The 13,827-nt window shown below is 31.7% G+C and overlaps 1 protein-coding gene across 1 annotated transcript; it reads right to left on the reverse strand.

Annotated features, from left to right (window-relative positions):
- Positions 1-6,068: 6,068 nt before the first annotated feature.
- LOC124543241 (fork head domain-containing protein crocodile-like) lies at positions 6,069-7,468 on the reverse strand. The gene is made up of 2 exons (XM_047121385.1): positions 6,381-7,468; positions 6,069-6,222 (listed from the first exon to the last, which is right to left on the reverse strand). Exon 1 carries the CDS (start codon positions 7,403-7,405, stop codon positions 6,395-6,397), a length of 1,011 nt encoding a protein of 336 aa, XP_046977341.1. The 5' UTR covers positions 7,406-7,468; the 3' UTR covers positions 6,069-6,222; positions 6,381-6,394.
- Positions 7,469-13,827: the final 6,359 nt, after the last annotated feature.

The raw sequence follows: 13,827 nt of genomic DNA on the forward strand, positions 1-13,827 counted from the left end.
AAAAGTGTTCGATTTATTATTTAAAGGCGACCAGTTCTGCCAAAATGATGTAATTCGACCTAACTGGCCGAAATTTAGCATTTAAACAAATAATATGGATGCCAATGTAAACATGATTTTGTAGAAAAACAATAAACAGGGAGCTGGTTCACTGACCGATACAGCAGCACGCTCTGCCAAAGTAAGCACCCCTTACCTTCCACAATAACAATATATAGGTGATTATATTCGAACTGTTTACCGAATCCTCTATTTCAAAAGATATTCCTCGAAAATACTGTATCGTATTATTGTTAATTTCTATTTCGTTAATATGCTATTGTTCTTATTTAACACTAGCTGTTCCCTTGATCTTGTACGCGTTTGAATTTAACGAACAATAATATTATTGTAGCCTAAGTTACTTCTTATTGTATTGGTTGTCTGCCAGTGAAAGTCCCATCAAAATCGGTGCAGCTATTCCAGAGATTAGCCGGAACAAACAGACAGACAGACGAAAATTGTTAATTTGGTATATGTACCGTGCATACATACATATGCATTGAGTAAAAAAGGGCTATTATATGTTACAAACAGACACTCCAATTTTATTATATGTATAAATTGACACTTGTAAGAATTATTGTTTTTAGATAATAAATTAATAATTGTCCTAAAATGAACGTTTATTTTATTGCAATAAATAGGTATAGGTTTATTATTTTTGTGCATTTAATTGTGGCGTATCTCCGCCAATTTATTGATGTTTTTTTTTTCATTTACTTACTAACCTTAAGTCTTAAAATTATTAACTGAAGTTACTTCAGTTCAATTCGAGATTCAGTAAAATACATTTCCATTCAGATAGAAATTTTATTTAAACTCTTTTCTTTTGATGATAGTGGGTGGTGGACGTCAATTGAAGAATCCAACACTAAATGACAGTACGAACCCCTTGACGAACGTAGCCACCAGCTTAGAGAGACCTATACCTCTATAGAGTTATGGTACAAATAAGCCAGATTGTGGGATCATAAAAATTGGTAAGTATCCCAGCATTGTTGCGATGAAGCTCAGCTCCTTGAATCGCCACTTGTATTTTTTAGTTAGCATCGGAATGCGAGGTCTAAATCAACGCTGAAGTACCACAGGTACTCGATGTATCGAAATGATTACGATGATGACATTGCTTACTTTTTACCTCGCAGTGACGTGATGAACATTATATTATAACTCTTTTGTGCGTTTAAAATAAACCAGTTATTTATATTCTTATTTCCTCCTTACATTTATTTTTGGAAGTTAATGGAAACAAAGGATTATTTGAAAAGCTCTTTCCTTAAATATCTATATCGTAATAAAAATGTTTCATTCAGAAAGTACATTTAATGTACTATAACGTAATAATACGTAAATGTACTAGCTACCTATACTATTATTAGTAATTGTGCTATTTTTATTATTATTAACATTTTAATAGTGACACGTTCACTTTTTGCCTAACATTTGCTCTATTCTCTTTATACTCCTTCCAATAAAACTTTTGAAGTTAGCTAAAGAATTAAAATATAAATATTTACAACCATAATTTCGAAATGTAATAAACACTTAGTACTCGTTCGAATTTAAAATATGATTTGCGAAATATCTAGAATTTGTTTTATCACTATCTATTTAATTAGTTGCGTTGAATTTAGGTATGAAATGATTAATTATTATTTGCTGATGTAAGTATAAATAGTAGAAATTACTTTAGACCTTAAGTTTCTGTTTAGTTGAAAGATAAAAAACCCAGCATTTTTCCAAAACAAGAATAAATAAAAATATATAAAATAAAAACAACTTTAACTTTAATTATCTGTTGATAATATCGTTAATTTTTTAAATTGATTCAACGATTTGCAGCTAAAGCTCTCAAGAGTATCTACTTGAGCTTTTTTTTGTTTAACGAATACTCGAATTAAAATAAGGACGTATTATAATTGACAAATAAAAAAGCATGCGGTTATGCTAAATACAAATAACCATTTATTATGTAAATACATATGTACACACAATTAAGACAATTATCACAAAGTCATTAATTAAAATAATCTAAAATTTCCTTCACTACTTATTCATTTTAAATATTTTCTTACAGCATAGAATAATAATATGAGAAGTTCAGTATTGAATTGAAGTACCTAAGTGAGTAAGATCTATAAAATAACCATTTAAGAATAGTGCAATACTTCGGACTTCTGGAATTATACGGAGTACATTTCAGAATAAGCCGTTATAACTTAAATTATTTGTTGTAGACACTGTTAAAATCCATACAGTATTCGGAATTCGAATATTTGCCTTCACGCGTAATACACCATGATAGTTCGATAGAGTTGCATTGCAAGTTCATTTAAAAACAAAAATATAAAAAATAATTAAATTAATATTCTATATGTTTTCATACTTACATACAATATGGATGAATATTATTTTAATTTAATTTTACCTTTTTTTATTGGTATATTGTTATTGGAAAAATTTAGGCCAATAATTGCTTATGTTAAAAGATTTAATTATGTATCGTTTATTTTATATATACCGTACAAGGCGTTTAACTTTGGCTGATATGAGGTTTTAAATTTTAAAATAAAATGGATCGTACAAAATTTAATTGTAGTATAATATCATAATCATACCAAGTCTTATTTATATATAGGTAATCTGAACAAATAAAACTTGATGCTATTTACGAAACTACCTATGTACTATAAATATTCAACGAACATAATTAAATTTATTAGATTATTAATAGTACCATAAAAATCAATAATACGTTTACGAACGTTATTTAAGACTCACAATTAATAATTGAGTCTGGAACATATTATCGTTATATAATACAGCATAATTATACCTATATTATATATTTATGTTATGATTTCATACAATTAAATATAATATTATATGTGTTTGTATACTAACTCAATAAATACTAAGTAATGTTAAGAAGTAGGTACATTAAGATCAGTTATAGGTGAATAAAGAAAATGCTTTGTTATAAAAGATGTTCTATTTAATATAAATAAAACATAATTATCGAACGAAACACTTTATATCAGGTAAAATATTTTCGTATCAGCATTTTTATATGAGATCGTTATACAAGCATTAGGTAATATATCTTAACATTAAAATGGATTAAAAATATAATTATATCTTGTTATTCTGAATCTAAGCGGTTTTCGACATCGGTATGAACTAATACTACTTTATAATTTAATTACAAATAACTACGATTTATTTCTGTTGTATAAGTACTTAACCATTTACATTCTAAGCAAAGTCTATAAATCGTTGTTTTAAACAATAATATGACGGGCCGTAAAACATCCTCAAGATAATTTTAGATCTGATGCAGTAGGCAAATATTAGTATGGTACCTAGATTATTTGCCGTCAATATCGGCTTCGTATTATACTCGAACGGAAAAGGAATGTAACTGTTATAAAAAGCTATGTCGATATAATAACTTTAAATTATTTTCAAGACTATATATAATATATTGTAAAATTCCTCATGCGATATTTATTAATTTATTAAATCGAGTGAGTTTCGCCGATAAATTTATATTAAAATTGTTTCAGATTTACAATCACCTTAATCCTACTGCGTTCATCAATTATTATCAATGTCTTCAAAAACTTGAAGTACTGTTGTTAAACTGAGACAAAAATCTTTTATACTGAAAACGATAAGATTTCATTTTTTATTAAATAACGATATATATTACGTCGTTTTAAATTAGAGAACAGAGTAATCACGTTTACCATAATATAAGTTGGTATGTGTTTGTATTCGGTATATAAAACAATTTCCTTCATTTTTCATGTGTTGATACACCTCGAAGGTCGCAGTACAATTCGTCGAAAAAAAAAAAACATTACAAGCATTCAAGATCTTACATTAAACTAAAAATAGTTTCTTTAAGAACATCGTAATCAACGTGTAATTATTCTTACCTTAAAATGTAATTAACCACTAACTACCAACATAAAGACTAGAAAAAGATAGTTCTTAATTACATCTATAAGGTTCTATATCGCTAACTTAATTGTATTTAACAATATTTAGTCGTATGTACATTGAAGATAATGAATATGATTAAATTAATTTCGTGTAGTCTTTCACTCAAATGGATAAGATACACGATTAGAAGATCTTTATCAATACTTACTCGATGGGTAAAAGCAGAGCTGTCATTGAACTTTATAATTATATTTATAACAAAATTACATTACGATATCTAAATATTGTGTGTAATATAAAAATATATTACAACACGTTGTTAATAAGGTTCTATGATAGCACTATCGATTCATTAAGTATATTATTATATTAAGTATATTAAGGTTTCTAAGTGTGTATATCTAGTGATAATATTGAAACAAACGGTAGGACTACTTTTTATAATACGTACTAGTGTTCGAAATTCACTAGTGTCACTTATTACCTATTGTCAATAGGCATTACATCAAACACTTCCCTGCTCTTCGCCTCCCGCTGTCTTCAAACCGTTCTACCTGGGACAATAATAATAAATAAATGAATTTGTGATCGTTTGATCAATCATCATTTTATGAATTATTTCATTAAATACATAACATGTGGGTAATATCGAACATTATTTCAAAACTGTTTAAACTTTTAATCGTCGAATGGTTAAGGAATTCACGTGGAGTTTGTTTTAATGTTTCTACGATTAATATGAATACCAATTATTTAATGAGACCGTTAGGAAAAAAAGATATGAAAATAATTTTTTACAAAAAAATTAATAAACCTTTCGAAGTTATTTTTGACTAATACTATTTATCTTATACTAATGTTAGAAATAGATATAGGTGGACTAAGATGTCACACCTCCCCATTTTCAATCATATGTACTTATATAACAAATTATTTACTTACTACCTCAGATATTATAATAAAATATATTTTATTTAGAGTTAGATTTGGCAATATCTAAATAACAATCAGATAGTTTGGGTATAAATCTATTCACTAACATCTCGACTCGACTCTACGATACCTCTCTACGTTAAATTAACTGCGTTTTAATAAAAATGAATTTACTATTTTAACAAATATAATCTATTTTATTTTCGCTTATTTTATTTTATTGTTTTTACGAGCGTCAGTGAAGGGGAATTCCGTGAGTATTTAGATCAAAGGAAGTCATTTTTTATTGGTGAATAAATAATAATACTGACACGAAAAAAGTTTTCCAATTAAATTAAGACTATGTACTATTTCTACCATTAAATTTATTTAATTAGAAACTAATATCAATAAATAAACATAGATATATATGTAGTAACTTAGGAATAAAATGAAAACGTACGTTAACATAAGTTCTATAGGTAACTAGGTATCTCCAATAAGTTTATGTAATCCCTAATGAATGTGACGTGGAATTATTTTTAAGATCATCTTTTCCTTAGAAATGTTAGTTGAATATTTTAGAAATACCAGAAATGTAAATGTTTGACGATACATTTTTTCATCGACAGGATTCTACGCACTTGGTCACCAGATGGTCAGTAATGTTATTCTTCGATGCACAAAAGATAAAAGCGGATTAATGGACACCCAAAAACATTAAAACAAACTCCTATTGAATGAGAAATAATTATCTAGTATTTCTTTTAAACATGAAATTTTTAGTTTTTAATCTAAAGATAAAAATATTTACTTTAACTAACATAATATTTATATTAAACAAAAATTACAAGTATAGATTTATTTATGTTCATTCATTTGTTATGTAAGTAAACATTTAAACCGTGGAGACAAAATATCTCAACGGTTTCTTAAGATTTTAAGAAATTTTCGTATGCTCGTAATGCCATACGCATTACGAGCACGTTCGTGGAGTACCAAACAGTTCACATGTTGTCAAGCAATGTCGGGGGCTTCACGACACAAACCCTCAGCAGTGGAACGGCGCACCTCGGCGCTGCACGGACAGTCACGCCACTACTCATTGTTACGGGCAATTTTAAACACATGTGAAGTTTCGACATACCTATAGGTGTGAACGGAGCGGGAGGCGGCAGGGTCGGCCGCCGATCTGTAAACAGTGGTTATCGACGCGCCGCCACTTGGCTTCACGGCATCTCCGGCTACAGCGCTATATTTATCCGCTCTGGAACTGACGCGTACGGCTAAATCCGTTCGGCGCCGTGTGATGCCGGCCTCCTGCAACCACAACCACGTCACGAAACTACCCGACGCTTACCCCGCGGCCGCTGGGGTTGAAGTCGAACGCAACTCGCACAGCGTTATTCGCGACGCCTAAGCTAAACGGTTTAAAAACATTCGCAAGGCGCTTGCAGTACAAATAATGTTTGTCTTACCTGAGGGCAATATCTCAGTAGGATTTATGAGCTGATGCGGGTGCAGCGGCAACACATGCTTGATGATGGTAGTAGGAGGGGGCCGGCGTACGGTAGTGGTGATGAGGCGGTGGTGATGCGCGGTAGGCATCGGGAACGGGTGAGCCTCCTCGGAATCCTGCCAACTGACAACTTGGTGGCTCAAAAAGATCACGAAAAGCCGGTGGCAGTTGCTCAGCTGGTGGTTCAGGCGCAGCATACCAGCCAGTTGTAGCTGCTCGAAACTCCTCAGCAGCAAGTGAATACGGCTGGGGCGAGCAGTAAACTGCTGATGGGGGTAAACGGGGTTCACTGAACTCGTCCATGGGCTCTACTAGTTTATCGTATCTCGAGCAATCTGAGCCTGGTTCTCTTTTGGGTCTACATTCAAATATACGAGGCTTTACATCTGGCTTGACGTCGCGTGCTTGCCCCAAGGCGTCCGCGCTGCTGAGCGCCTCCTGTGCAGCCAGGGCTTCCTGCGCTTGTTGCAGTTGTTGCTGGCGCTTTAGAGCTTCTTCTTTTTCTTTCAGAGCATCTTTTTTCTTAAAGCGACGCCGCCGTCTTAAGTATGATCCGTTGTCGAACATGTTATATGAATCAGGATCCAAAGTCCAGTAGCTCCCTTTGCCTGGTTTCTTATCGTCTCTTGCCACTTTAACAAAGCATTCATTGAGACTCAGGTTGTGTCTTATTGAGTTTTGCCACCCCTGTTTGTTCTCTCTGTAGTATGGGAAACGTTCCATTATGAACTGATAAATACCGTTAAGCGTAATTCGGCGGTCAGGGGCATTTTGTATCGCCATAGCAATAAGGGCAATGTAAGAATATGGTGGTTTGACCATATCTTTAGGAGTTCCGACATGTTGTTGGTGAGGATGAAGATAGGGCGGCCCATAGCCATATCGATACTGTTCATAGGCATATGGTGTCACTCCAGCAGAGTAGCCTCCCGTGGCTCCGCTGCGGTACGCATAATGGCTCTGTTCACCGAACAACGCGTGCATCGTGATGAGTTACGTTCACTGGCACAACATGATAAAACCCGACCGCGATACCTCGACGCGCTACTCCTCCGGCAACAAAACGATGACTGACTGATTTTGTTTAGATTCACAACAAGGCTCGTTTACATAGCGGGCGCTAAACGAGAGGCGAATGAGCGGAATTGTGGGCGACACCGGTTGATGCGTTACGTCGCAGCGAGAACCGCCCACTACAATATATCGTTTGTCTCGTTTCGGCGGCTGACTGAGAACTATACCCCTCTCATTCTGATCAGAGCCAGGATGTATCAGGTGGGAGGCTAAGCGAAGTGGGTGTGGCTTAGGGCGGCACCCGACCCGAATTTAAAGGCACTTCTGAATGTATATCTCCCTTGCGTCCCTAGCTCTTAAAGCCCTTTGTTCGGCGCGATTGACAATTATTCTTGCTGCCACAATTCAGCAGAACTTGAACACTTGTTACAATTCCACATTTATGGAGTAAGGAGGTAAATATTTTTTTTATTAGTTTAATGAATACGTTTTAAAATTTGATGTATTATATACGTAGGTACGAATTCTGTTATTACATACATAAAACAAGAAAAGTTCAATAAAGTTTCATTTATAACAAAGCTGCATTATGATATAAGGAGGTAACATTAGATATCAATTGTAAGAGATTTATGAGAAATTTGGAATACTAGGTAGGTATGTCTTCTACCCATAATAACTAAAAAACAAATTAACTAACTAAAAAACACTTAATACAACCATACCTACATAGTTTTGTGTTATTTTTATTCTAAATTAATAGTAACACAATTTCCATATTTTAAACAACACAACAAATATAGGTATTATATTTAAAAGCTATCTAAGTAAGTAGGTATTTTATACTTGGGGGGCAACTAAGTTTATAGGTAGTTGTATTTATTAGTTAATAGATTTAACTGAAACAATTTATAGAAATAAAAAAAGAATTTCGTAAAGCTTCCTACTTGTGGGTACCTACTTATAATACGACAGATGATACGATACGATAAGTGAACGATGATTAAAACGTTGCAAATGTAGGTACCGTGATAAATGTTACTTATAGGTAAGTGAATCCTACAGATAAGCCTTCAAGAGTGTTTAATAAATAGTAAGTACCAATACATTTATCATACCCAGGTTTAAATAAATAGGTACATTATTAAAAATAAATATAACAACTCATATACTTATTAAGTAGTTATATTATCTATAGTATAACGTATATTTAATCTTAAGGATTATAAAATTGTTCTTATTATAGTATACTTGTTGGTTTCATCTCTTGATAGTCTTAATTAACTTTTTATTTTACGGAGGATCTACCTACTTACTTAATATAGTATTTAGCCAGCTACAAGACTAAATACATACACAAACTTAATCTATAATCAATTTACTTATAAGTGTTTATAATAAAATAACAAACAATAAGTTTAATGCAGTAAATTATTTTTACCAAACTCTATACCTACTAGTAACACCAAATACGTTGATTCCATGTACCGGCGCCCGATGTTTTTGCAGGACTATCAAATGTTTGTCGGTTACGGAAAATCAGTATTGCCACTTAAAAAATTAATTACCAACCAAATTATTGTTATCAACGTCAAAATAATGCAAGTAGCTCTTTCAAAAAGTGGCTCCCTAGTGCTACTTCTTCTCTACGTAATACTACTCTTGTTAAATTAGAAGCTCTTCCTATAGGTGACTACCTAATATAAGTAAGTAGATACACATATTTAAATGCCTATTATAATAAGACACATGTGATGCTTGTTATCGAATGAGAAAGCCTTAAATATATCTTAATCATCAATAGGTATGATAATAACATAATTCAGAAATAAAAAAAAATGTTGATTTAATTAAATTAAAAATTAAATATTTTCTAAAATTAAATAGAACCATATATAGCATGAAGACTGAATTTCTATTCAGGAAAAAAAAGTTAATACAATTTTTTTGAGTACTTTTTTTTTTAAGTAAGTAGGTACCTAAGGTCGATTTTGTTAATACTCAGGTATATTTGGCAAGACTATATGGTTGGCCGCTATATGTATGCTGTCTAAGTCTATCGTTTATTAATAGATATATTTTTCTAACTTGACTTCTTTCGTGTCAATTCAATAATTTCTTTTTTATGAATACATTTAGGTATAATAGATTCAATCAAATCAAAGCTCAGAAACCTTTTTCACCTGCTTAAGTGCTCTAGATATATGTAGGTATCTTCATATCTCTCTAAGGTTTGTTCAGCATCCCTGACCTAAGTGTAATGTCTGTTTTTGTAAATATCACAATAAGTTTATTTACTTTTAAACAATGTTATAACACACAACCAGCTCTGTTTAAAATGATGAAAGTAATAAGTCTCAATTTTTTATTTATTTTTCTGTAAATTGTACAATAAAAATGCGATCGTATTTTCATATACTTAATTAAATATTTTTATAAGCATCATGGTGTGCGTTATTTGCTAAGGTCATACGCAGGAGCGTACAATATACATATAAATAGAAAATAATAATATATGACTTAACTGAACTAAATAATTATATATAACTTAACTGAATAAATAATTCTCCAACCAAAGAGGTTGGCCTCAAACAAGTGATAGGCAGCAAGGAATTCTCTCGACTTTTCACTTCCTCCCGAGTCCCCTATTCCATCCAGTGACACGTGCTCTAAATATCCTAGGATATCACCCACACTGGTTACCTACAAATGATTTAATTTCCTAGATTCTCTGCAACTAGGTATAACAACAATGTTATAACACACAACCAGCTCTGTTTAAAATGATGAAAGTAATAAGTCTCAATTTTTTATTTATTTTTCTGTAAATTGAACAATAAAAATGCGAAATAAAATAAATGTACAATAAAATGAAAAATATTATTTGCCGAAAATAATAAAATTAAAATAACTTGGCCAAATGTTTGACTTGAATCGATAAAACACTAATATTTATTTAGACCAGCAAGCGAACAAAAATCCAATATTTATGCCATTCTTAACATGAGCTGTGCTGTATATGTACCTACTGTTATTAAATTCACAATATCACTGCAAACCTAATAATTCTGTCAAAGTTCCTTTTCTCTCATTTTGACTATAAGCCTTCGAGCCCAATTTCCAGATTTACTTGACTACGCTCTTTAACTAAGTACGTAGGTATGTTTATTAAGCAAAACATACATGTTTATTATATGGTAGGCACCAACACTTAGTGCTTGACATAATTATGTATATACATATGTAGACTGATAATATCTGAAGTAGGTATATCTATAAATATATATTTAATGACATATAAAATATTTTATGAAAGCAGTCTAGAAAGTTGGCCACATAACAGTAAATAGTCATCCAAAGGCACTGAAAGCAGAATTACTTTTGCTCTTTTGGACAAACTTATATCATAAACCACCTCCGAGAATAAGGTCTATTTAATTCTGTACACCGTGAAGTCAAACCACAGACGCCTTACAAATCATACTACGTCATGGCTACATACCTAAAGCCGAGCTCGAGTCAAGATAGCTCAGTGGCTAGAGCACGTGAATACGAATACATATCCGGGCAAGTACCACTGTAAAGTAAAAAAGTACCACTGACTTTACATAATTTGTGTTTATACCTCATTTCATAGTCGGTGATTAAAGAAGATGCTGAAGCTTAACATGCATGTCTTAACCTCTTACAATCATAAATTTTGACAACAGAATCCACCAAACTACATTAGGATAGCTTGAAGGGATAAGTTCTAAATCATTATCCCCTAGAAAAAAGGCCACTTTAGAAGTAGCCTGAAGAAGATGAGAACTCGCTGATTTTTCGGCTGCTACTGTACTTTAACTTGAATTATAAATAGAATATATTTTAATTGTTAATTTAAGATATTGACGCACCGTCAAATATATTATCATCCATTGTATTTCACAACATGTTTTTTTTGAAACTATAAATCCTTGACTTTACATAAAGTCTTTACAGCAGATCTGGAAGAAAACTATTGAAAATCAAATGTTGCGAAGTGAGAAGCATAAGAACGTCAGAAGAACGAAGGAGAAAGGAATGTATTGATATTTAGGTTAAGGTAAGGTTTGGTAAGCTAGGCCTAGGCCTAGGTCTAAGGGATGAAATACGGGCATCCTGGGAAGCCGGAATACCAAAATACGTCCTCTGGAAAAATCAAAAGTTATGCTACGCTTATAGCATTCCATTAGCTTTGTACCTATTCGTAAATGTACCTGCTTTATATAAGAGTTATCTTCGCCGAAATTAAAATGAGACAGCTGAAAAAGAAACTGATAAGAATAAAAATGAAAAATTTAGGAAATTGCAAAAGAGATTATATGAGAGAGTATAGTAAAGATTTAAAATAAAGGTATTATTTCAATAGCATTGGCCTCGGGATTGCAAAGGTAGGACTTCGCAGCGATTATGAAAATTTTGCTGTAAAATTGCATTTTCCACTCGTATGACACACAAAGTTCATTGTTATGTAAAATATAAAATATTTAACAATTAAATTAATACATATACATATGTCTTATGCTCAAATTCAAAATACGAATACAGATTGTAGCGAGACTAGCAATGGATCCGCAATTTTTCTATCGGTCGTTTTATGTAGGTGAATACGCCCAGCCAGATAAACCGTTCCTTTACCGACAATTCGACGTATCGCAACTTGTCTAACACAACATACGAAATTTTAAATTTTTAATATATCATCATAAGCCCGGCCAATCAGGAGCGTTTTCTGTCACGTGACAAACGTTTGAAAAATGCATTTTTATTTATGGATTTTTGAATAAATTAAGTATTATTGTCAACTTTCGTTAGTAAATAACCATTTTTAAACTCATAATATAAACTAATTACAAAAATTCACAATTTATTTTTCGCATTGTCAAATAGCCTATTATAGAGGTAAAAGTTGTAAATTCGTCGTCAACAAAAGAAAATTCATTTAAAATGTTTGATTAATTCCAATAACGGAGGCAAAAATTTCAATGCAAAATTGTTGGAAACTCTACTTACTTAGTTACACAGGTTTCACAAATCTTCGAAAATTCAATTACGTGATAAAAATAAAAAAAAAAACAATTTACCTACACATAAACTCATAATAGTTTATGTCAGAACATATTCCGGTTAGCTATGGTTTTTATAAAAGTCCATTTAGTATATCATAGTATTTCTAAACAAAACGAAGCTTGAGTCAATAATATGTCCGTCGAATGTTTCTAGAGTGCTGGTATAATTAAGCATTCATCATTGACCCATTGTTAAGATCTGTGTGAACAGCACATATATCTTAGATCAGAGAAACAGTGAAAATAACTGAATATGAAATTGTATAATCTAAAATATGCACACGTATATTACGAAACCACAAAAAAAACCTTTTGTACAAAATGTGTATATGTGAGGAACAGAAGTAGGTACAAGTTTTTCTTATTAAGGACCAAGTTGCTAAGACCTTAAGAACTGGACTAATTAAACGTTTTTTTTAATATGATAAAATCTAAAGTACCTGCCTTACAGTTAGTCAGTGCTTGAGAATCGTCATGAATAACTCGAGCTTACCTATGTCCGCTTAATAGACTTGCTGAATAAAAATATACGCTAATAGAAAAAACGAATCATTCTCATTCACACTTTCTCAGTTTTCAATGTCAATATATATACGAACCTGATAATACTAATATGTTGTTGTTGCTGTTGTATCTATATGGACCGTTATCAAAGATATCACTTTGATTACATTTTTTTTCAAACACATTTTACAGACAAAGGAATTATGTGGAATAATATCGATGGACAGGCATGTGAACAGATTCATTCATTACCAAACTGTCTTCTTATAAACGATATTTGTGTTTAAGACATGAATCAGAATTTAAAAAAATAACATAGGTAACTGTAGATGAGACTTATGTCCAACCAGACTTTAGTCCTAGTTCATCATGTGTGCCATAATAAGTATAATAAGTAATGTAAACATAAGTGCCATATAATATTTCCATAAATCTAATTGTAATATGTAAAATAAGTAGTAGGTACCAATTTTTATGTTTTTATTTATTTAAATATATTTTAAACCAAATGACTTAGAAATATACCTTTTTGGATACTTAATAACAATAAGTAAAGATGATATTCTGCAAAGACTATTTATTTTCTGCGTTCGTACGTTGTTACGTAGAATACTATTTATGCACATCATTTAATTAAAACTTCAATTTTACTTGGTCAAATTCAGAAATTATGGCGGGTGCAGAATTAATTTATGTAAATCGAAGCCGTAAGTATTAACCTGTATATAAACAACTACATCACAGATAGACTTCTAATGCCTTAAAGGCCAGTAACGCACCTACAAGCCCCTCGATGTT

This window comes from Vanessa cardui, chromosome Z (genome assembly GCF_905220365.1).
Source record: "Vanessa cardui chromosome Z, ilVanCard2.1, whole genome shotgun sequence".
Taxonomy (NCBI): Eukaryota; Metazoa; Arthropoda; class Insecta; order Lepidoptera; family Nymphalidae; genus Vanessa; species Vanessa cardui.

Excerpts from the sequence above, each read along its gene's own strand:
- LOC124543241 (XM_047121385.1), bottom strand. The coding sequence starts at position 7,405 with ATGCACGCGTTGTTCGGTGAACAGAGCCATTATGCGTACCGCAGCGGA.